Genomic DNA, 22,735 nt, shown 5'->3' on the forward strand with positions numbered 1-22,735 from the left:
CCTCCCCCGCAGCGCGGCGGCGCCGACCTGGGAGCGGAGCGGCGGAACCGTCGGGCCCCACGGCGGGGGACGAGCGACGCCCGCGAACGGCGGGGCCGGGTGACGGCGGCAAGGGGGGGAGAGGCGGGCGCGGCGGGATGGGGCGGGGGGGCGGCGGCGCGGCCGAGCCCCCGGGTGCTCCCCCCTCCGCCTCACTGTCATGGCGGCGGGGGAGGGGCCGTCACGTGAGCGTGAAGGGGGGCCGGCGGCGGGGGAGGGGAGAGCGGCCACGTGATCGCGGAGGACGCGCATCGGCGGCCTGCGTCCTCGTCACGTGACGCGGCCTCCCCCGCCCTGCCGGTGCCTCGCGGCCCGTTCCGGTCACGTGTCCGCCCCAGCCCGCCCCATGGCCCCAGCGGCGGCGGCGGCGGCCCGACCCCCTTAGCGCCCGCACCGCCCCGGGCCCGGCCCGGCCCGGCCTTCCGCGGCCCGCAGCGCCCGCCCGTCCGCCCGCCCGGAGCAGCTCCCGCCCCACGGTAAGCGGCGCGGCGCGCGAGAGGCGGCGGCGGGCACTGCGGGTGCCGGTGAGGGTAGCGAGGCCGATCCGCCGCGCCGCCCCGGGCCCCGAGCAGCCCTTACTGGGGATAACGCCTGGAGGTCCGTGGGCGGCGAGCCCGGCCCGGCGGGTTGCGCCGTGGCCTATGGCCCGTCCGTCCCGGGGCTTCCTTGGCAGCCTTCTCCGCTCGGGCCGGGCCCGGCACCGCGGCAGCCCCTGCACAAAGGCGGCCCGGCCCGAAGCCCCCTGGCACGGCACTCCCGGTGCTGCGGGCCGGGCCCTGCGGTAGAGCCACCGTGTTGATGCCCCGCAGAGAGCCCGGCCTACGTGACCGCGACTCCGGCCTCCCGACTCCCCGGCCTCGCGTCTGCGGCGCGGCGTGGGCCCTCGGCACCGCCGGGTACCGGCCGTGAGGGAGCTGATCGCGGTAGCGGGGCCGACCCCAGGCCTGCCCCGGCTGATTACCACCCCAAGCACATCCCCAGCGGGGCCAATGACAGCCCTGAGGGTTGCTTTTATTCCTGCTCATAACCCGAGCGCGACGGCGGTACTGGAGAGCTCTCAGAAGAGAGCTGTGAGATGCAGCGGTGGTTAGGGAGAGGCTGTGTGTTAGAGGAAAGCTCGCTGTTGGAACGTGATGGCGTTTCCAGGTGGTCCTCCTTCCAGAGTTGGGGAGGAGTGGCTGTAGGTGGTCAGCAGCCAGCACCCCGTACTTTGTTCCGGCACAGACTCTGCCCGTTGCAGGCTGCAGCCAACAGTGCCAGCCCAGACAGGCACGATGACAAATAGGAGCTGGGCGTTAGGCCTGCTGCCTGATCCCTGTGATCTTCCTAGCCATTAACCAGCACTTCAAAAATTCTGTCACTGGAGAACTTGGAATAACCTGTGTCTGGTTATCCTATTCAGGAAGATGCTTTAAATCAAAGAAACATCTCTTCTGAAATTCGCAGTTGAATGACTCCAACGCTGCTGTCTTCAGCAGCAGACTAAAATTGCTATTAGAGCTGCAAAATAGCAGAATTTCTCCTGTGCACATTGCAGTCCTTGCTTCTTGGAGCAGCACTGCCACGAACTGCAGCACCAATTGCTGGAAGCTCCAGAACAGCGATCAAGCACAGATATGATGATGATGAGGCAGGCAGGCAGGAGCAGCTCACTGAGGGCTTTAACCTCCACAATGTACCTAAGGTCTGAATAAAGAAAAGAAGACAGTGTGCTGTGCGAGGACATGGCCTTCCTCTCAGCAGCAGCTAGGAGTATCCTCATGCTGCTCTCACAGCTGGGTGAGATTCTATTTTAGAATTGTACTGGTACTTCTTGTAACAAGAGAAGCCATCTTGTTTGCGTTAGTGAAAGATGGTAGCTTCACTAAATCCTGATTATTGTTCCTTTTTTTTTTTTTACTGATACATTGTTCAAAAGACAGCTGGTGGCTTTCTGCATTTTGTGTGATGCTGGCTGTGCTTGTGAGTTTTATGATCCTGCTGCCACTATTAGTTGCTGCATGAGAAAGAGAGCATGACAATGATAAGTATGAGTGTATGCCCTCCATGCCCTCCCAGCAGGCAGAAGGAGCCACTTGTGGGATCTGTGCTCACTGCCTGCATGCTGCAGGCATGGTGCTGGCAGCACTGCGGCTATCAGCGAGAAATTGCTGCTGGTTGCTCTGTGCCGCAGCAAAAAGGCTGCTTGTAGGTGGGTGAAATAGCACAGTACAAAAGCAAGGCACTCAGCACAGTGAGCCCCAAATGCTTCTCTTTCTGTTCTGTGCAGTTTAAATTCCTTTGCATTCTGTGGCTTTGTCTCTTTTGCATTTGATAATAACATCCTTGAAGGACTGCAAAGTAAAGGCAGAAAGAAGTGAAAATCCTCAGTCTTGCATATATGGAGGTTTCTGGTCTGTTGGAACATGTGGGCAGCTGTCTCTTTCTGGTAAGGATGAGGTGCTGATGGGAGACCAGAGACCACGATAGAAAATTCTGCATAAAACGGGAGCACGAATAACACTGAAGGATAATAGTGCTGTTGGGGAGACTGTAATGGATTGTGCTGAGAAGCTGTTGTGAAATGATGCCATGTGGTTTTCCTTGAGAAAGCAGCATTAGCAGGGCTGCTCAGCGTGGCACGGCCTGTTGTGGTTGCTGCTGCAGTGGTGTGGATGGGAACCCCCACAGTCAGATCTGCACTGTTGAAGTGTTGGGTGAGGCTTCAGCTGATAGATGCCACAGAGGGGTGAAACTGAAGTGCAGGATCCATTCACCACAAAAGCTTTCCATACACTATTTTACGTAACACATTCTGATGATGGGTTTGCAGTACTGAGGAGAATGCTGTGCTGCTATACGAGCTGTCAGAGCCAAATCTCAAAAATAAAAACCCCGCATGCCCCCACCTCTGATTTTAAATGTTCAGAGGCATCATTCTGTGCTAGGTAATATTGATGTGATAAGCTGTACGTGCTGTACAATGCAGGCACCAGCAAATAATATGAGAGGTACTCTTAAAACCCACAAAACATACTGGCTTTTGAAAATACTGTTCTGTGTTTCAGCGGGAAAGTTCATGGTGTACAAAATATGTTAATTGGACAGACAAAACATTTTCAACAAAGATGTCATTTTTTGATGGGCGTGCAACAATATGTTGATAGAATCTGCTGCGCATACCTATGGTGCACTCATTCTCTTGAGAAATTTGAAGCTGTAGGGTGAAGCTGTAAAGAGCGAGGGATAATGACTGCTGGAAATGTCACAGCAAGTATTAAAAGGCTTCTGGATGTGAGACAGGTGAAAAATCCCATTCTTTTGAAGCAGATACAGCATTTTATCCCTTGGTGTTCAGGGGGAGAGGGGTAGGGAGCTGCCCAGCCGACATCAAATGTACAGAATATTATTGAAGCCCTCAGCAAAAAGCACTGCAGTAAGAGCAGGGCTGTCACCCAGCTGCGCTATCTTTAGTGCAGAGAACTGAAAATCCATGATTTTTCACATACCTTGTATCCCTCCCTCTTCTGAAATGATTTAGCATCTGCTGCTCATGCTGAGGGAATCGCTGCCAAATGCCGGAGGAGATCTGCAGTTTGTGTTTCTGCATAGCTTTGTTTTTTTTTTTTCTTCCTGATCTGCAAAGAATAGTAAAGAAATATTAAAACTTGGTTATCAGTGTAAGGTTTGGGGGGTCTTTTATTGGAGCACAAGCAGTGTCAGCTATGTAATTACATGAATTATTTAAATAGCTGGCAGTATTCTGTTAAAATAGATTTGCTAATTGTGTTGTCAGTGGGGAGCATGTCTGTCTGGAATGGTTCAAAAATGATGTGGGCATTAACAAGTACGTACAAGCCATAGTGCCTTGACAAGAAAAGTAAAAGAATTACAGCAAATAATGATAATAATTAGTTCTACTGTATGTTTTGGTAGCTCCTTGTAGCCACGATGGCAACGTCATCAGAAGAAGTGTTACTGATTGTAAAGAAGGTCCGCCAGAAGAAGCAGGATGGAGCTCTGTACCTTATGGCTGAGAGGATAGCGTGGGCACCCGAAGGCAAAGACCGCTTCACAGTCAGCCACATGTATGCAGACATAAAATGTAAGTGAAGACATTCCCTATTTCAGTAGGTACTTTAGGGAGTAGTATTTCAAGAAATGTTGACATACAACCCAAAGCATATTGCCGTAAAGCACTGGTGTGTTGTTTGGGAAGGTTGCAAGATCTGGAGCTTTGGCTGGGTTGTTCTATACAGCAGCAGTGATCAGGACCATAGTGAATGATTATTGGTTTGTTAAGGATGTGACAGCAGAGCTTATATACTCTGCAAATCATCTATGCCATATGCTTGTGGAGGGAAGGGTGGGAGGAGGGTTGAGAAAGAGTATAGGATTTTCAAACCTAACACAGAAACTATTAAGCTGGTCTATTAAGTCTTTTAAGCTATGTATCTAAGGCTGTTCCAATCTGCTTATAAAATGAACGTGGCTTATATTTTCACCCAGCTGACCATAACTTCAGAAGTGCTAGCATCTGTAATTTGGCCTGACAGTAATTTACCAAAGAAGCATTTGCTGCTGCACAGTTCTTGCAAGTCACAACTGAACAGTAAATGTCTATATGCTGTTTTTCTGGCTCCAATTAGTACGAATGTTCCATGTGTTGCAATGCCAAAAAAGGAATGAAGCATGTTGTGTGCATCGCTTGGTTCAGCCTTAGTGAGCACTGCTGTCAGAAGTAATATGCAGGTACTGCAGCATGAACAAAAGTGGATGTAGTAAATCAAATCTAAGTTGCTGTTTTCTGAAATACACTTGTGATAAGTTAAATAGTCTGTTCACTCATTATGTTCAGTTTTGTGAAGGCTTTATCCAGCTATTTAGCTTACGTGTAAGTAGCTTATATATTAGATGTTGAAGCGTGCAGGCAAAGAAGTCCTTATGACTTAAATGAAAGGTGTTTTTTTATGTCTTTTTACAATCCAAAAAAGAAAAATGGGATGGAGGGAGGGGGGCATTTGTTCAGTGATGACACTCGTTTCCGTTCTCCTAGTTGCACTACAGAAAGGGCACAAGATTGGAAGTTAGGTCAGTGCTGTTCGCAGTGCTCTGTTGAAGACAGTATCCATAAATGCAGTTGTTTACGATCCACAAGCACAGTTGTTCCAGCCTCTTCTCCCTCTAGTTACAGAAAAGGAAGAAGTCCAGTCTTCCTAATGAGTCATTAGGGTGTAGCAGCACCTTGGAGGCATTGGGATCACCTTTTAGGAATACCTGTGGCTAACTGCTTAGCAAACCACTTGAAACCAGCATGCTTTTGCTGTCAGCATCCTGTTACCCCACCCTGCTTTCTTAGTACTGTTCTTCTGTGGTAATTGATCCAGCTGGAAAAACAAAAGGGGATGCTTCTCAGTGGATCACTTCCTTGGTTTTGGTTACTGTACAAACAATAACACCAGGACAAGAGAGGCAGCAGGAAGGGGTGGAGAGGGGACATGAAGCTGTCACCTCTCAGTAACAGCAGCCTGGACTTGTACCAGCTTGAAGCCTCCAGGTGACTGGCTTACCCAACAGAGAATGTAGAGAATGCAGAGATGAATCTAGGCTCCTGAGGTTTGGTGGGAGGATGCTGAATGATGGGCTGCTGGTGGCAATGTCCCGTGTTTTGGGCTGACTATGCAGCAATGATACTAATTTAAGGGGAAGACCATGTTCTACTTGCATGGCTGGAGTTCACACACACAGTAATGATATTTAATTGGAGGATGTGGGTATTTGCTTATAACCAAATACTCTAGGGAAGAGACTTTCCACTATAAGCTTGCTGTCTTTTGCTAATTAATACTCTCTGTGCAATCTAGGCCAGAAAATCAGTCCAGAAGGTAAAGCTAAAATTCAGCTTCAGCTAGTATTGCATGCAGGGGACACAACCAACTTTCACTTCTCCAACGAAAGCACAGCAGTGAAGGAGCGAGATGCGGTAAAAGACCTTCTTCAACAACTCTTGCCCAAATTCAAGAGGAAAGCTAATAAAGAACTTGAGGAGAAGAACAGGTAAAGGGAATCTGAAAGCTGCTTTTCTTATTTCTTAGTTCTTATTTAACCATAGTGTGTTTCTGCCATCAGCTGTAAAGTTGTATTGCAGCATCGTTAGTGATGTTGCGTTGGTGAAAATCTTTCCACTTTCAGTTTCAGTCCTCAGGGTTTACATAACTGTAACATGTTGAGACTGTCCCTGCATTCTCAGTGGCACGTTCTCAAGGTGTGAAGGCAATCAGCCTTTCATACCTGAATGAGATAAAAGCACCCAAGTGGCAGCCTGTCTCTTTAGCATTCCTGAGTACATACTTACCAGTTTAATAAGCTGCAAGCACTTAAGCACTTTTTTTTCGCCAGAATTTGTTACCTTCCTTCCCCCCTGTCCCCCACCCTCCCTGCGTACCCTAATCACTCCTTCCTCCCTGCCTGCCCAGATGAATCTTCTGTCCTGGTATCTTGTGAACTCCACTAAATTGTTGTTTTTGTTGTTGTTGTTTTTTTTTCATGCATCTCAGTTGATATGCAGTAGTTTATTATTTGGCATACAGGATGTTTATTCTAAAATAAATGTGAAGAAAAGAGTTTCAGGAACCAAGTCATTTTCCCAGAAGGGCTTTTAAGATACCTTTGAAATGCTCATTTCAAACTGGTCCTTGTGGGCATAGGACATACTTCTCTTTGCCACTCCAGATGAGTTTCACTGGCATCTCATGTGAATCCTCCACCCGCTAGGTTCCATTTTCAAAGACAGGTTAGTTCAAAGCTACAGCAAACTTAAATGTTTTGGATTTTTTTTTTTCTAGAAAATAGGAATATTGCTTCACCAGGCAGATTAAATCTTCACAAAGGGAAATCTTTACACAGGCAAGAGCCCTTGTGTAGTAGCTCTAATAGATATGAGTTATTTTGTTGTTTTCAGTACTGCTGGGACAGTCAGCATCTACAGCAGTGCAAACTGCTTTGGCACTATTACCAAACAGTTTCTTTATTGCTCCTTTCTTTTCTCTGACAGTGATAATAGTGAGTAGTTGTACAGCCTCAGCTCTGAGTCCTTGCACCCCTAAATGGAGCTTTATAGTATTTTATCTTTTGGCATTAAAAGCTTTTCTAGTTATAGAAAAGTGGAAGCAGAAGAGGCAGAGTCTCTGTATGCAGTCTGTGCATTTGACAGTTGTATCCCAAGTCCAGTAATAGGACTTTACTGCTTAGTTTGGAACAGATGAGGCCCAAAGTCTCAACCTATTCTGGAAGGGTTCTGCATTCTGAGTCCCTTTGGCACTTTTTCCATTTATTGATAGAAAGGGGTGAGGTGTGTATGAAAACTCCAACATCTAATGAGCTATTTCAAATTGAACAGACTACTGTTTGCTGCTCTAACTTGTAGTCATTGTCACTAATCTGTACATCTAAGAAGAAAAATTGAATAGGAAGAGTAACATGGTGTGAAAACACACCAGGCACGTTTTGTCCTAGAAAGCTACCATTTCTGTCTCATCCTACTTCACCCTCAAAGCAGCTGCAGACTTCAGTTCAAATTGTCATTTATCCCCATTCTTCCCATGTCTACATAGTATGTCCTGTGTATTCATAAGACTCCTCATTGTTTATCTTTTGTTCACAATCAATATCCTGAGAAACATGCTTAAGCTTGTTGAGATTTTTGCCTAACTGTCCATACGTATACATGGATCCCAGTAAATAATCTGCTAGGCTTCACACTGGGTATTTTTCAAGCTATGGCAGGGGAGATTCAGGCTGGACATGAGGAAGTATAACTTTTCAGAAAGGGTGGTCAGGCACTGGAATGGATGCCCAGGGAGGTGGTGGAGTCACCGAGCCTGGGGGTGTTCAAGGAAAGGCTGGATGTTGTGTTGAGGGACATGGTTTAGTAGGAGCTGTTGGGAATAGGTGAACGGTTGGACTGGGTGATCTTTTAGGTCTTTTCCAACCTTGGTGATTCTATGATTCTATGCAGCTTCATGAAAAGAAGCACACGAATCAGCTGAAGTTTCTGATCCATACATTGTTTGCATTTTGGACAGTAAGGATGGTAGTTGTGATTTGGATTGTAGCTTTTGTAAATATTATCCCCTGGTGGATGGAGGCAGCAATACTGAATGTTTCTGCAGCACTTGTGTTGCACGTGAAAGTTAAGTGATGTCACCAACAGAAATAGCCAGAAGACCTCACAGTAAGATGCCATCTTAAGGTATCATACTTTGTAATCTGTACTCTTGTGCTAGAATAGAGAACTGTAGGTACCAAATTTTAAGATTTTAATCAAGAATTGGGCAGTGTCCCAATCCCCTTTTTCTACCATATGACCTTTGTTATTCAAGTTCAGGAAAATTAATTTTGCTTTTGCGGTTCAGAAGACTGCAGTCCAGGGCATGCAAAGACACGTGCTTCACCGTATTGAAGGACAAGACATTAATCCCACCTTAATGCTTTCCTAGGCGTTACTTTTTCTAGCATTTAATGCTACCCCTGAAAGATTTTGAACCCTTTCTTTGTTCTTTTGAGACGAATATCATTATTGAGGTTGGTTGGTTACACATTCTTGTTAAGAAACACAGCATTTTTAAAAGAAAAGTTAGTTTCTGTTCCTGTTGTGAACTCATATTAGCTATGGAAATCCTAGCGATTTATCCTGCAGCATTTCAATTCTATTCAATACATTCTTTTACCAGAATGCTGCAAGAAGATCCTGTTTTGTTTCAGCTCTATAAAGACCTTGTTGTGAGCCAAGTAATCAGTGCTGAAGAATTCTGGGCCAACCGTTTAAGCCTGAATGCAGGGGATAATTCTGCAGCACCTAGTAAGCAGGATGTGGGCATCTCTGCAGCATTTCTGGTATGTTGAACCTCTCATTGAAAGCATTTTAGAGCAAACAAAATGGGGAAGTGAGAGTTCTGCTCCTGTACTTTATTCCTATGTACTTGAATGTTCTTTCCTGGTACCTCAAGCATCAAGGAGGAAAAAATGTAAAGGTATTGTGCATATCTGCAACCTCAAAACTGTATTGATTTAGCTTGCTCAGATTTAACTTAAAGATGTAACACACAGGTGCTGTTTAAACTGCTGTTCCATCTTTCATATAATAGGAAAAAAAGACAAGTTTAGTCACTAGATTGGTGTCTTAATGCAATAAATTAAAAAGCATCTCTTGCAGTGTCCACCTGCATAAGTGAAGCTGCAAAGAGTCCCACACAAACAGTCTTATTTTTTCCCCATGTTTGTGTTTTTATTTAATCTGGCACATGCTTTCAGCTGCTCAGAGACCCAACTTGTACATCTGAAAGCCTGTTCCATCTCTTCCCCCAGCTCACAGTTACATTACCCCATGTAGAATCTCAATACAACTTAAGACACTATAACCCAGATACAGTCTTTACATTCCTCCCACAGGCCAATGTTTTTACACAAAACTCATACAGATAACGATTTGTTAACAGACATCCCATTTCTGTCTCTGTAATGACTTGTGCACACAGCAGAGGTTTGGGTGGAAAGGAGGAGATGGGAATTGTTTTTTGACATACCTGCTATAGACTCACTTTTCCCCCCTAAATAACAAGAATTTGAGCGTGCTGAAAAAAAGAAAAAAGCCAGAATGTGTCGGCACCTGCTTTCTCCTCTTACAGAGAATGTGACTGTGCTTACTGGCTCCAGAAATTCCTAAAGAGGTAACTCCAAGTTGCAGGTTCTAGCTAAGGCAGTTTTCAAGTTCAGTGTTATTTATCATTTGTGCTGAGATGCTTTTAATATATAAGAAGAGGAATAATAGCCATAAACTATTACTGATTCTTCACTAGATGAATTGTTGAATAAACACCAAAAGATTAGGCATACACAGTACATATGCCTATTTTTACTTGGATATATTAAACTAACTACCTCTCGATTGTTCTTGCTTTCATCTTTAAAATTTAGTCTCCTTGAATCATCCCTTAGGTAGTAAGTATAATAAAGTAATTAATGCACACTTTTGTTTTGTGTTCTGTAAATATTTATGATCAAATATGCTATGGTTATTGTAGGAAGAAGATTATTTATCTGCAGCAGAATTTGACTGCAGAATGCCAGTATTTTCTTTTCCTTCTCCTCTTACAGAAGATACTCAGACTTAAGCTGTTTCTCCTCCCCATGTGCTTTTTCTTAGGCTGACGTACGACCTCAAACAGATGGCTGCAATGGTCTGAGGTACAATTTGACTTCGGATATCATTGAATCCATATTTCGAACATATCCTGCAGGTAAGAGTAGTGCATTGCTTTACAAATACATTCATGTGAGATTTGCTTATTACCACTTTACTGCAGGAAGTCAAAGCCTTGAAGTATAAAGAACTGGATGATTTTTCCCAACCAAGTTTCCTTAATTTGAGGAGGGATGGGAAGAAGCATGTGCTAAAATACGTTTCAACTAATGAAATTGAGTTTTCATTTCAAAAGGATTTTAATTTGTCCACCTACTTTTCTTTTTAATTGTAAGTGGAGATTTGGCTCTCTCAGTACAGAGTATTGTGGATTTCAATTCTTTGGAGGGGAAGAGTGATTTCCACCCTTCCCTTCCAATACACTGGACACTGACACTGGTTCATTTGGGCAGTAGGTTAAAAATGCTAGATCCATCTTGAGAATAACTAGAAGTCTGTCAAATAAGACTTCTTGTGTGAGTGTTTAAATTGGAGTATTCAAATTTGTGATATGCATTTCTTTTCAGAGCATTAGGTAGCATAGCAGAGCATAGAAGAGTACCCATTAGCTGGTGTTTAACCTCTGCATTCCCTTACACTTAACTGGCATGAATGACAATAGCACCAGACAGAAAGCTAGGAAGCAAGTAAGAGAATACTAAAATAAAACGCTGTATTAAGATTTGCAGAACACCTTGTAATCATTACTTGTTTGTTCACAGTGAAAATGAAATATGCAGAAAATGTTCCACATAACATGACAGAAAGGGAATTCTGGACACGATTTTTTCAGTCTCATTATTTCCACCGGGACAGACTCAACACAGGCTCAAAAGACCTCTTTGCTGAATGTGCCAAACTGGATGAGAAAGGTAAGCTTTGGGACTCGGTTGCTGCAGTAGGCTGTTAGCAGTCTTACAGAGCACAGAGCAAGATGAACAGCCAGTACACCTTGCAAAGGTGAAGTCTGCGTTTTCTTATGTCCATTTATTGGACATCTTGTTGAAGGGAGAGGCAGAGATCGTGACTGGAAATTGTCTGTAGCTTTGCTATTCTTAGCCTGACTACAAATGCATTCCTCGAAATAAATGGGGATGTGCTAGTGCAAGACATACCCTTTATCACAACCCATGCAACAAAAATTAGTGATAAATTCCAGTAACTTACCATCATGACAGTTCAATTATGCTCAGCCATCAGTTACTACGGAATAAATTGGTTTACATAAACCTTCCTTTTGTGGTTGTGCACAACTTACAGCCGGTACAGCTTTTATAATAAATGGAGTGTTTAGCAACAGAAAAATATGGATCCTGTGCCATATTTTCCAGAGGAGTTGCCATTCCTATTCTGTCCACCTTTTTAAGAGAAACTTAAGTCAGATGATATCTAATCTGTAAAGTTACTTAATCATACAGACATATGAAGAGGTAAGATCACTTAATGCCATTCCTTAGCATGTGTTAGAATTCTGACAGGATATGGATTCTACTAGGAATCCACAACCTTTCACAAGGAGAAGCTATCTTAAGTTACCATTCTACCCAAAGCAATACGGTGCCAGAATTCAAAGAGAAAAGTTTCTACTAACAACTGATACTAAAGCATCCTCCATTTTAATACAGAACAGTGTACAGTGATGAGCAGAAGTTGATGAGAGCTGCTGTAATTAGGAGGCTGATCTCTTACAACAATTTTCCAAGTTTATTGCTTATTTTAAAGGGAACTTTATAAAGGGTTGAAAGATTTAATCGGTGATATTTGAGCATATTGATTTTTAAAGGTTAAATAACAATCTAATAATCCCACACATTTGTGGTGGGTTTTTTTTTTCTGCTGCTCCCATACAGGGTTAAAAGCAATGGTGTCTCAAGGAGTGAAAAACCCTATGATAGATTTAACAGCTTTGGAAGACAGAACGTTAGATGAAGTAAGTAGTTGCTAAAAACAAATTTAAGGGGAAATTGGGTCCCTCCTGTTCAAATTACTACAAATGCTGTTTCTAAAACACATCACTTGAAAGGCTGCTGCACTTGTTCACTACTCAGTGTTTACACAGCTGTATGCGTGTGAGGAAGCCTGTGCCCAACTGCCTGTGTTAATGTGCTGGGTATACTGCAGCACCTCTTGCTTTTCAGAATGAGTTCTTTCACTTAGTATGGCTTTTTTTTCCCTATCCCTAGCAGATTCTCTCTGGCTTCTTTCTAACTTTTAGAACCTGGGGCCACGTGCAGAAAAGTAACACAAAACGGGAAAAAAAAAGTTTTAGCCTTTCTCCTTACTTTGAGTGTTGCTGTTGCATTCTGCTTAATTTTATGCATGCTGTATAGAATTTTATCCAAATTATTGTATTTTGCAAAAAATATCCTAACTTGAAGTTACCTGCCTTTAAGTATAAACTAAAACAATTTTTATAATGTACCACAATATGAAATATTGAAGGATACATTTTCTGCAGCTAATTTAATTAAATCTTTGAGTTATAATTAATAATAGTGCTTTGTTTCAAAAGGTTCTTTTTCTTCCTTGAGCTGTACAGAGCTATCACTCTAAAACTAGAATAGGAGTCGAGAATATGCATGTTTGAAGTGCTTTGCAAAGTGCTGTATTTTGCATTTGATGCTGGTTAATTGCAAGCATGAAACTGAGTACAGATTAAAGTGAATGGCTTTCAGCCACTTGGTAACTGGGGAATGCTGCCAGCATTAAGGCTTGAGGTTTCTTGAATTCCCAGTGCTATCACATCTTCCTGACGCTTAGCTGGGGGCCGCTGGTGTTCCACAAAGTGTTAAAGAGTCCATAAATCAGCTGCTACTTCTCACTTGCTATCAGTGTCTGTTTAGTACAGGTGGTTTCCTTTTTAAGCTAGTTTTAATTTACAGCAGATTATAGTCCTATAAAACATACTTTTGAGATTTATTTGTTCTTCTTAAGATACCTCTGAACTGCCATGAGTTAGCAGAATAAAATAATCTCTGGAGGTTTTTTCCCCAAAGCACTTGGGAGTCACGGTCAGGGGAAGGTAAGAAAATGCTTCAGATGATGATACAGTACCAATAAAACTCAGAGGAGATGGCATGGCTTCCTGACTCACTGGAAAACAGAATGGTCTTCTAGGTTCAGGAGGAGGAGGTAACCAGTGTTATTCTCTTTATAGGGCTATGGTGTTGCTCCTGTGGCCTCTACATCAAATGCCTCAAAAACTGCTAGAGAAAGTAGCAATGCTGCCATTATAAAACGCTTTAATCATCACAGTGCCATGGTCCTTGCAGCTGGCCTCAGAAAACAGTAAGTTTCAATGTTGCCTAAAAGCTAAGTATTTTTAACAAATTAAAGAATTTCCAGAAGGAAAATACATCTGCTGTTACTCATCCAGCCCTTTCCTGTAATTTTTATGAATGAACTATTATATTCTGGAAATAAAAGTACTATTAGGTTCTATTTTACTTTTCATAAAGTTCTTCAGATCTGTCTGAGATGACAGGTGCTATTTTTAGCTGAGTTGCTCTCCTACTCTACAAACATAAAAGAAAAAAATTGAAAGGATGTTTCTGGCTCTCTCCTCTATCCCTGCTGAAGGCTGCATCAAGGAGAAGATTTGATTCAGGGGCTCCTCCTGCCACCTTCCAGGAGTGGATCTGTTGTGGCTTCCTATAGCGGGTTGCATGGGAGAAGGCAAACAAGGAAGTAAAAACATTGATGTAACTTGTGTGGATCAAATTAAAGGTTTATCTGGGGGTAGCATCCTGTCCCTGACTGACTGCTGTAGTTTAACCCAGCAGGTGGCTGAGCACCACACAGTTGTTTGCTCACTTTCCTCCTTCCCAGTAGCATAGGAGACAGGACCGGGGGGAAAAAAAATAGAACCTGTGGATTGAGATGAAACTATTTACTGAGATAGAGTTGAGGGAAATAGTTATGAGAAATACATACAAATGTATACAACTAGTGGTACACAAGCAATTGCTCACCACCCCCAAACCAATGCCCACCTAGCCCCCTGAGCAGCAGAAGAGAGGCAGATGAACCCTCTTCAACTCTCCTTCCACATGATGTCATAAGGTATGGAATATCCCTTGGGCCAGTTTAAGTCAGCTGTCCTAATTGTTTCCTCCCAGCTCCTTAGGCTCATTGCTGAGAATGGCCTTGGCTCTACAACACTGCTTAGCAGCAACTATAAACATACATCACTGTTACCAGCATTGTTTTTGTCCTAGAACCAAAAACAGTGTCATACCAGACATTCTGAATACTTCTTTCCCAACTGAAATTAAGACAACAACCAAAAAAAGTGTCTTGTCTGGTTACATATGTTCATAGTAAAATCCACAGGTGAAACTCAAAAAAAAAAAAAAAAAAAAAAAAAGGGGGGGGGTAAATGGGGTTTCATGTGAGGTCTGCTGTACAGCTAGTTTACAGACAACCACCCGAATAGGTTACTACTGTATCCAGGTCCTACAGACCTTACTTGTGAGAGATCTCAAATACTTTCTTCTGTATAGCTGAGCTCTCTGACAACATTCTCATATTTTCCAAATGGAACAGTGGATCTCAATCTCTTTTGGATAATACATGTCTCTACTCCTCAGTTTTGAGAGGAAAAAAAAAAAGTAATATTTATTCTAAAACAGCAGATTCTCAGTGCTCCCATAGCCCTGCTAGTGTGTGATAGGCATAAGTACATATGCAAATCATTTGATTTGCATGATTTTGCTATGTCCCACTTGCACTGCTGGCAAGCCACTATTTCTGCAGGAAGGGAGAAACTCCCTGCTGCTTAGTTTCCTCCTGGACAAAGCATTATTTGAGGTGTTGGTTCCATTTATCTACATAAACTTCTTCCAGAGAAGACACAAGGGGGGGAAGCTGGTGTACAGTATAAGCATTTTTGAAGCATATATTTACTTTGTCTCTAGCTTGTGTCTTAAATTTCCTGTAAGGTGAATTCTTCTTAATGCTGTTTCTCTATTTTAAGAGAAGCACAAAATGACCATTACAGTGAGACCAGCAGTACGGATGGAAACTCCAGGGATTCAGATTTCTTTCAACCACCAATGAAAAAGGTATAAAGTTAGATGCCATTCTAGTTGAAAGAAATTGGATGTTGTCTCTTAAAACATTGCTGAAGGTTTATTATGTGTTTTAAGAAGCACCTAAAACAATACTTGTTACTCTGTATGCTTCTAAGCTAAATAACTAAGGGCCAGTGAGAAGCTTTGAGAATAAGAACATCTGTTAGTAGACACATACTACACCTTGGAGTATTGTGCTGTTGATCTGTTTAGAAGGGCCCCCTGAAAGCAAAAGTTTCCAGCATGATTCTGATTAGACATAAGTATTTTTTTCCATACTGTGCAGTTGTATTTTTGCTGTTTGCCTGAACAGTTGTAGAAAACATCCATTTGAAAGGAGTAGGGTGTTTGAGTCAATATTAACCTATCAAATGTATAGAGAATGATTGAACTGACACATAGCAGCCTTCATCTCAAGGTTAGAAGCTGGAGGAAGGTTAAACAAAGAGTGGTGATGCACAGTGCACTGAAATAGAGCGCCAGCCTGTTTTAGAACGACCACAGCAACTCACAAAGTGGAGAGAAAATACTGTAATTGCTGCAGAGATTCAGTAATCCTTGCTAGAATTGACAGTTGAAATAGGTTGACTCAAAGCCTTCATATATTGCTAAGAAAAGAGCGTAGAACACATGTTAAATGTTGAAGAAGGCAACAGCTTTGACTTTCAAGAAAGGTAGTTTTAATTAGAAGGATAAACATACCAGCCCTGGAACAAGCATGATGATGAGAGGAATGAGAAAAGAGCATAACAGTAGGAGGCTCTAAAGGTAGGTTTCTCATTCTTTGAAGTCCATTGATGCTGTCCTGTTACCTCTCACCACTAATGCTCTAGTGCTGTTGTCACCAAACAGCTTGGATAATTATTGCTGCATCAGTCCTATACTCCTGGACTCCAGCAATTAAGTTATTACTATTTCTGTTTACATAGAGGTAAATGACTTAAGTAGAGAAAACAAAGAATGGTGTGTGTATTAGCGGAACACTTCCTGGGAGTAGCAGGGACTGCAAGTTTTGGTGACAATCTACAGAAAAAGCAGTAATGCCAAGACTAACATGTACAAAACTGTACACATTAAACAGCATTGGTCACACCTCCCTCAGGAAGGTAGACACAAACTGTTCCAGGTAATTTTGTTTCATTAAGGTGTATCTAAACCTTTCACTCAAAAAAAAATCTGAAGTGAGAAAAAAAATAACACCAAACTCATCAAATTGTGTTATTAGTAATGTCTGTAATTTTTTGGCTTATTGTAGGTGAAACTACAGGAATCCATTGAATATGAAGATTTAGCGATGAATAATAGCACTAAAACTATTGCACTAAATTTAAAGAAATCTGACAGGTAAGTTAACAGTAAATGCTGGCTATTTCAGTATATTTGATATGGCAAGTCTGTGATGACTTAAGAATCAGGAGATGTAGTTCCCAGTGTGCTACTCAGCCAAGCACTTCCATTTAAATTTGTATTTTGATTTCATTTCGCTTTTCAGCGAGTTTCTGTAAACCTGCTGGGAAGGCTTTGACATGTAATTTCTATTTAAGTCTTAAGAGACTGATTGTCATAGTTCAGCACTTTGCTGCAGCTCATAGTAGAGAAATGAGTGTGATGTGTACATTTACAGTTCCAAGCAAAACAAGCAGCATGGGAATAGTTTGAGCCGGTCACTGGTCTGTTACTGTTCTAGTAATTGTCCTCTTGTTTTCTAGACCATTAAGCTTGAGAACCATAGAGAAGGACAGATGCCACAAGAAAGACAACCAATTAAAACATACACGTTACTTCCTTTGTCTGAGGTTCAAATTGGTGTGAAGTCCTTTGCTACAACGCTGTTCCCAAAACTGAGCACAGCGCATGGCAGAGCTTTTCATGAGCTTGCTTGCAGATTCAGTGATAGAAATTGCAGCCTCTGTTGCTGCCGTACCCTTCCCTCTTGCCACGTGGCACTGCATTTTATGTTTTACATCAGTAAATGGGATTTAGGTAGCAATGTCAGCAGTTGCAAAGCATCCCAAACTGGACACATTTCTACTGTCCACTGATTTTGGCGTCCATTTTATGAACACTGTTATCAATATACTTCTCTCCTTACCTCACAGGTATTATCATGGTCCAACTCCAATTCAATCACAGCAATATGCAACCAGTCAGGATATAATTAATTCTTTTCATAGTATTAGGCAAGAAATGGAAGCATATGTACCCAATCTAACTCAGGTATGTAAGAATTTTCCAGAAGTTCCTTTCTTGATATTAGCATCTTCTTTCTATACAGTTTTTTGTCTCTTGACTACCGGAGTTTAAATTGTTCAAGATAAACTTCGTTATCTCAAATAGTTTAATGTCAAGCTTATTTTACAACTTCAGGTGGGGTACCTTCTCAAATATTATGTTTAAGATCTAAACATGAAAAAAAGGAAAGAACTGAAAAAAGCAGCATTTCTGATATTCAGTAATATTCTACTGTTACCATGTTCTTTTGAAGTAATGGTGAAAGCATAAAGTGATAAAATAAAATACAGGATAGCTGACTTGAAGTACTGGCAAATATTACTGATCCCACCCTCTGAACTTTAGGAGGTAATGGCCTTAAGTCATTGTATGCAGTATATAACTCAATGGGTCGTTGTCCCAGAAGGCATTTAAGTGCAGGACCTGCTTTTCCTTGGGCTGCACTCTTTCCTGGCAACTGGAGGGCAGCAGAGCCACCAGCTGATCCTCACCAGCCAGTAACTGAACTTCCCCTCTTCATAAACCCATATTTGGCCCTAAGAGAAGCAGCCACAATTGTGGCTGAGTTGCCACAATCTGTATTATAAAAATCAACTTCATCTTATTTTGCACAGCCAGTTCACATACTAGGTAAAGATGTGTTCATTAATTGGGGAGCTTTCTCTGAAAAATGAGTGAATGCTTGCATTTGATTCTGCAGTACAGTAAGCTCTTCATCAGGATTTCTATTGTATGTCCCCAGTTGCATATCCACAGTTAGAGCTAACCTGTGATTTATTTTTAAGGCATTGCTGCAAAAATTCGTTCCCTCTTTGCTTTCAGGTTCTTTCAAGTGGTGATGCTACTAGCACAATTGCAGTCCTGTCACCTGGAGGAGCACTTATGCAGGGTGGAACACAGCAAGCCATAAACCGTAAGGATTTGAGATATGTAATACTTCAATCACTTCTTATTACATTACAGAGCAGTTTGCTGTTTTATCTCCCTCTTAGATTATGTTACACTGATACATGAAATTTTAGAAGCTGGACTGTAACTGGAATAACACTGGTTAAAGAAACAAAAGCAAAGCAAAAACAGCAAAAAAAACAAAGCAGCCCAACTAAGAGGCGGTGCTGGCTAAAACTGTGCTGTGGCAAGTAGGTGACAGAACTTCACAGAGCAAGTGAGAAAGGATGCACCCAGTACCGAGTCCTCATACAGTTGATGGGTTTTGTGTGTACAGCATTTTTATTTTGTTTTTCTGTATATTTTAATAATGACATACTTTGAGAGAACTCCAAGGAAGTGTACTGTAGATAGGAGTTTTGAACTAGTGGAACTTCTGCAGCCTGAATTAGAATCCACAGCTTGCTGAAAGGATGACCTGCCTGTGGAGTGCAAGGACAAACAAGCAACCCATCCTCCTCTCATCTCCACCCGACTACTCCATCCCCCACTGTCACATTTATGCCACCTTGAGTTCCTTTCCCTTTCATCTCACAGTAGATGAATTTCTGCTCTCACAAGGCAGGGTTTAGAATAGTTTCCCTGTTTTGTACTTGATCTGAAGGATAGCAAAGACTATTCAGACAGCTGAAAAAGTATGCATTCCCAGTGGTAATAAGTGGAGTCATCAAGCAGTAACGAAGCTTTCTTACCCTCCCCAGCTGACATTCCCCTTCAACCCAGACCACCTTTTCTTTTAACAGCCTTATCCTAGAGTTCCCTTTGGACTGTTGAGGTGACTGCTCCTGTCATTCTCGATGACTGTGGGTTGTTTTTTTTTTGTTGTTTCTTTTTTTAGGGTTGTGGTACCCTCCCTGTTTTTGAACCATGTTACCATTTTTACTTTAAGACACTGTTTGAAAGATAGTTCCTTATTCCTTTATGTATTGTATCTGACAAGTGTCATTATTGTTTTCTCATTGCCAGTGAGAGGGAAAAAAAATTACACTAGCTTGCATTATCTGCTGTACAGTCCATTTAATTAGACTTAGAATAGAACTGTCCATGCTGCCCCATTTACTAGTTCTGGATTAAAGCATGATGTCCATTCTTTGCCTGGCATACATCTGCCTGAGTAATATACAAGCCTCCACACATGCTAGCCATAAATAAGCAGCTGACCTGATCCAGTACTGCTGGCACACCTCCTTCAGGTGTGAAGCACCTCAAGAGTTCCCTCCCAGCCAGTCTTTCTGTGATTCTAATCAGAAATGTGTATTACATTGCTCCTCCATTAGCCTTACCTTCTCACTTTATGTATCATAGTTTTGAGTGATACAGAAAAACCTTTTTTTCCTTTTGCAGAGATGGTGCCAAATGACATTCAGTCTGAATTAAAACATTTGTATGTGGCAGTAGGGGAACTGCTAAGACACTTCTGGTCCTGCTTTCCCGTTAACACACCATTCCTAGAAGAAAAGGTAAGGTCTCCTTGTGTGACTCTGGTTATAATATGGCCAGATATGGTTTAAGATGACTGTCATTAACTTGAAACCTAGAGCTAACGCACATGTGTTAAGTGAGCACTTACTCATCCTTAAAGCTAAAGGTCACAAAACAATATAAAACATTCCATTTATCAGCAGTTCTGCTGGTGTTACTTGCTACAATCATCTGTGTACCTCTTGACCCCCAGTAGGAGCGTTGGCTGTTCACTAGTTTCTAACATAATTGTCAGCTGTATGCCAGCCACAGATTTAACACTGCCAATTTAAAATAAAACTACAGCCCCCTCCTTCTTCTACTCTAAGACATAACTGCCACAGTAATGCTTACAGGAAATCTTCCTTATCCTTCCATCCACTGTAAAGTTACTCAGCTTCAAAATCTGTACTGTTTCTAAGAACAGAGTGCCTTCATCTTAGATTTTTCTGCTGCAAAATGTGACCAGAAAACTCACAGTATAGTCTTTGCTTGAAGCAAAAAGGGTGTTTTTTTTAACATCTTATCTGTTTTACTTGCTGACAAATAATGGTGACATTGCTACGCTGCATTTTCAGGCACATTGCACTTGCCTCAAAAACAAATATGGACTTAATTTTTAAGTTAGAGACAGATGGCTTAGGAATTTTTCTTCCTTGAACCATACATATTTCAAGCATGCCCCAGAATTACTTACAAAGTGTTTTGTGCAAATGATTACAAGATTGGTTCCTTTCTTTCAGGTTGTGAAAATGAGGAGCAACTTGGAAAGATTTCAGCTTACAAAGCTCTGCCCATTCCAAGAAAAGATTCGGAGACAGTATTTAAGCACAAATGTAAGGGAAAAATACTCTAATTACAATGGTGCACGTTACTAATGTGAATCATAATTATCAAAGGATGGTGGCTTTGTTTGCTTCTTATTCTGGGTCATCTTAAATTTGTTTACTAGGAAACTGGCAGAGAGAAATTAGTTACATAATTAACTATTCTCTGACTTTCCTTTTCTACACTGCTCAATAATAGATTACCCAGCAGAAGGCGGAAGTCATGTTTCATTTTCTACTTCTGTCATGACTTAGGACTTCAGCTACTTCAAAACAGTCTCCCACCATTCCAGATTTGAAGTGGTCATAGCCTAAAGAGTGGAAAACAGCACAAGCAAGTGCTATTTCCCTGAACCTTCACAGCTTAGTCACTATGAATTACCCCCTCAACACAGACTTCACAGTAGAGCTTCGAAGTCCTTTCTCTGTTAATCTGGCATACCCCCTTGATCTTAGTGAAATCACTTCTAGTGAACGAAGGGAATAATCCAACTGAGTGTGTTTGATCAAAGGGAGGGTGATGTATTCTCCAGTAGCTGTGACATTTACTTCCTCTTCCCTCTTAATCTTTCAGTTGATAAGTCATATAGAAGAGATGCTGCAGACAGCCTACAATAAGTTCCACACGTGGCAGTCCCGGCGTATGCTGAAGAAGACGTGAGAGTGCATGCTGTACAGGTTTGAGAACAAAAATCTGCAATAGGGATAGGAGTACAACCTAGCACATGTGCAGATCTTATAGTTGTTGCAGGAAGACCTGCAACCTATGGACTTCTGGAAAAGATGCTAACTGAACTTGCACATTTTTTGGAAAAAAAAAAAAAAAAAAAAAAGAACTGAGATTAAACTTGAAAACTAGGGAGAAGAACAAGAGCGAACCAAAACAGAAGAGCTGAGGCGCAAAACTATTTAAAAGACACTGTTTACTGCAGTTACTCAGGAACTGCTTTTGATTTGCATTAAGAGCTGCTTTCAGAAATAAAAAAATTTAAAGAGGGCGTATTAATAAAATCTGTTTTTGTCTAATTTTTTTTTTTTTAAAGAAATGTATGGCACAGGGTAGAAATCAAAATGTTTTCACTGGATTCTGACATTTTGTTGAATTGTTTGTATCTTCCGCAACCATTTAACAATGCTATTTTAAAACAGAGCTGAAACTGGTTTTACTTCAACCATCCAGGAGAGCGTAGCTGTCCACAGATGAGCTACTGCCATGTTTCCCCCCTCAATTGGAAGCAAGAAACATTGCACTGAAAGCTGTTCACGATCTGGGGCCCCTAAAGGCACATGATGGGGGCAAACTCTCACCTGAGATCTTGGATTTTTATGCAAAACTTTTTCAGCCATCCGTTTTGCATGTTTTCCTCTGAGTGCAAGTGTGTGCTACTGCAATCTTCTTTCTTTTTTTTTTTTTTTAAGGTGGCATTTGTTCTGAGGAAAGAATACTTTTTTTTTTTTAAATGAAATTAAATAAAGTTTCTTACAAAAGTCACTTATTTTCAATCATTAGACTTCTTGTTTTGAATTTCTTCTCCTAAATCTGTTTTCCTTCACTCTCCCCATTTGACTGTTACACTGTTTTTGGCGAATCGATAATCATGGCAAAGAAAAAATGTTATTTACAAAATGTGCATAAATATTGGGAAGCTGTGCCATACTTTGTTCCAAATAGAACCAGTTCACCGTTCAAACCAACTTGTCTTGTATTAAACGTGACTCAAATGCAAAGTGAACCTGTTTTCTATAATATATGCAGTTTAATGACATCCTTGTATTTTGCTGTCATCCTGACTGTACTAAGGCTCAGTACAGGCTACTGATTTTTTTTTTACTTCTAACTAAATGTGACTGTTAGAGCATAAGATGCATTTACAAAGACAAATCAGAATGACAATACTTATTTAAAGCAAGCACAGCAGAGTAAGACGGAAGAAATC

The 22,735-nt window shown here is 41.8% G+C and overlaps 1 protein-coding gene across 1 annotated transcript; it reads left to right on the forward strand.

Annotated features, from left to right (window-relative positions):
* Positions 1–475: 475 nt before the first annotated feature.
* GTF2H1 (general transcription factor IIH subunit 1) lies at positions 476–22,489 on the forward strand. The gene is made up of 15 exons (XM_042813777.1): positions 476–515; positions 3,955–4,123; positions 5,883–6,075; positions 8,751–8,913; positions 10,223–10,316; positions 10,981–11,130; positions 12,109–12,188; positions 13,416–13,546; positions 15,234–15,321; positions 16,586–16,674; positions 17,430–17,547; positions 18,385–18,475; positions 19,855–19,970; positions 20,715–20,807; positions 21,373–22,489. Exons 2-15 carry the CDS (start codon positions 3,970–3,972, stop codon positions 21,457–21,459), a joined length of 1,647 nt encoding a protein of 548 aa, XP_042669711.1. The 5' UTR covers positions 476–515; positions 3,955–3,969; the 3' UTR covers positions 21,460–22,489.
* The last annotated feature ends 246 nt before the right edge of the window (positions 22,490–22,735 follow it).

The sequence above is a fragment of the Centrocercus urophasianus genome, unplaced genomic scaffold (genome assembly GCF_019232065.1).
Source record: "Centrocercus urophasianus isolate 14NV4802_14NV808 unplaced genomic scaffold, USGS_Curo_1.0 seq_14, whole genome shotgun sequence".
Lineage (NCBI taxonomy): Eukaryota > Metazoa > Chordata > Aves > Galliformes > Phasianidae > Centrocercus > Centrocercus urophasianus.

Bases quoted from the DNA above. Each gene is read 5' to 3' on its own strand.
- GTF2H1 (XM_042813777.1), top strand. From the start codon at position 3,970: ATGGCAACGTCATCAGAAGAAGTGTTACTGATTGTAAAGAAGGTCCGC. The intron at 11,131-12,108 runs GTAAGCTTTGGG...GCTCCCATACAG, and splicing joins TGCCAAACTGGATGAGAAAG to GGTTAAAAGCAATGGTGTCT. The intron at 15,322-16,585 runs GTATAAAGTTAG...GGCTTATTGTAG, and splicing joins TTCAACCACCAATGAAAAAG to GTGAAACTACAGGAATCCAT.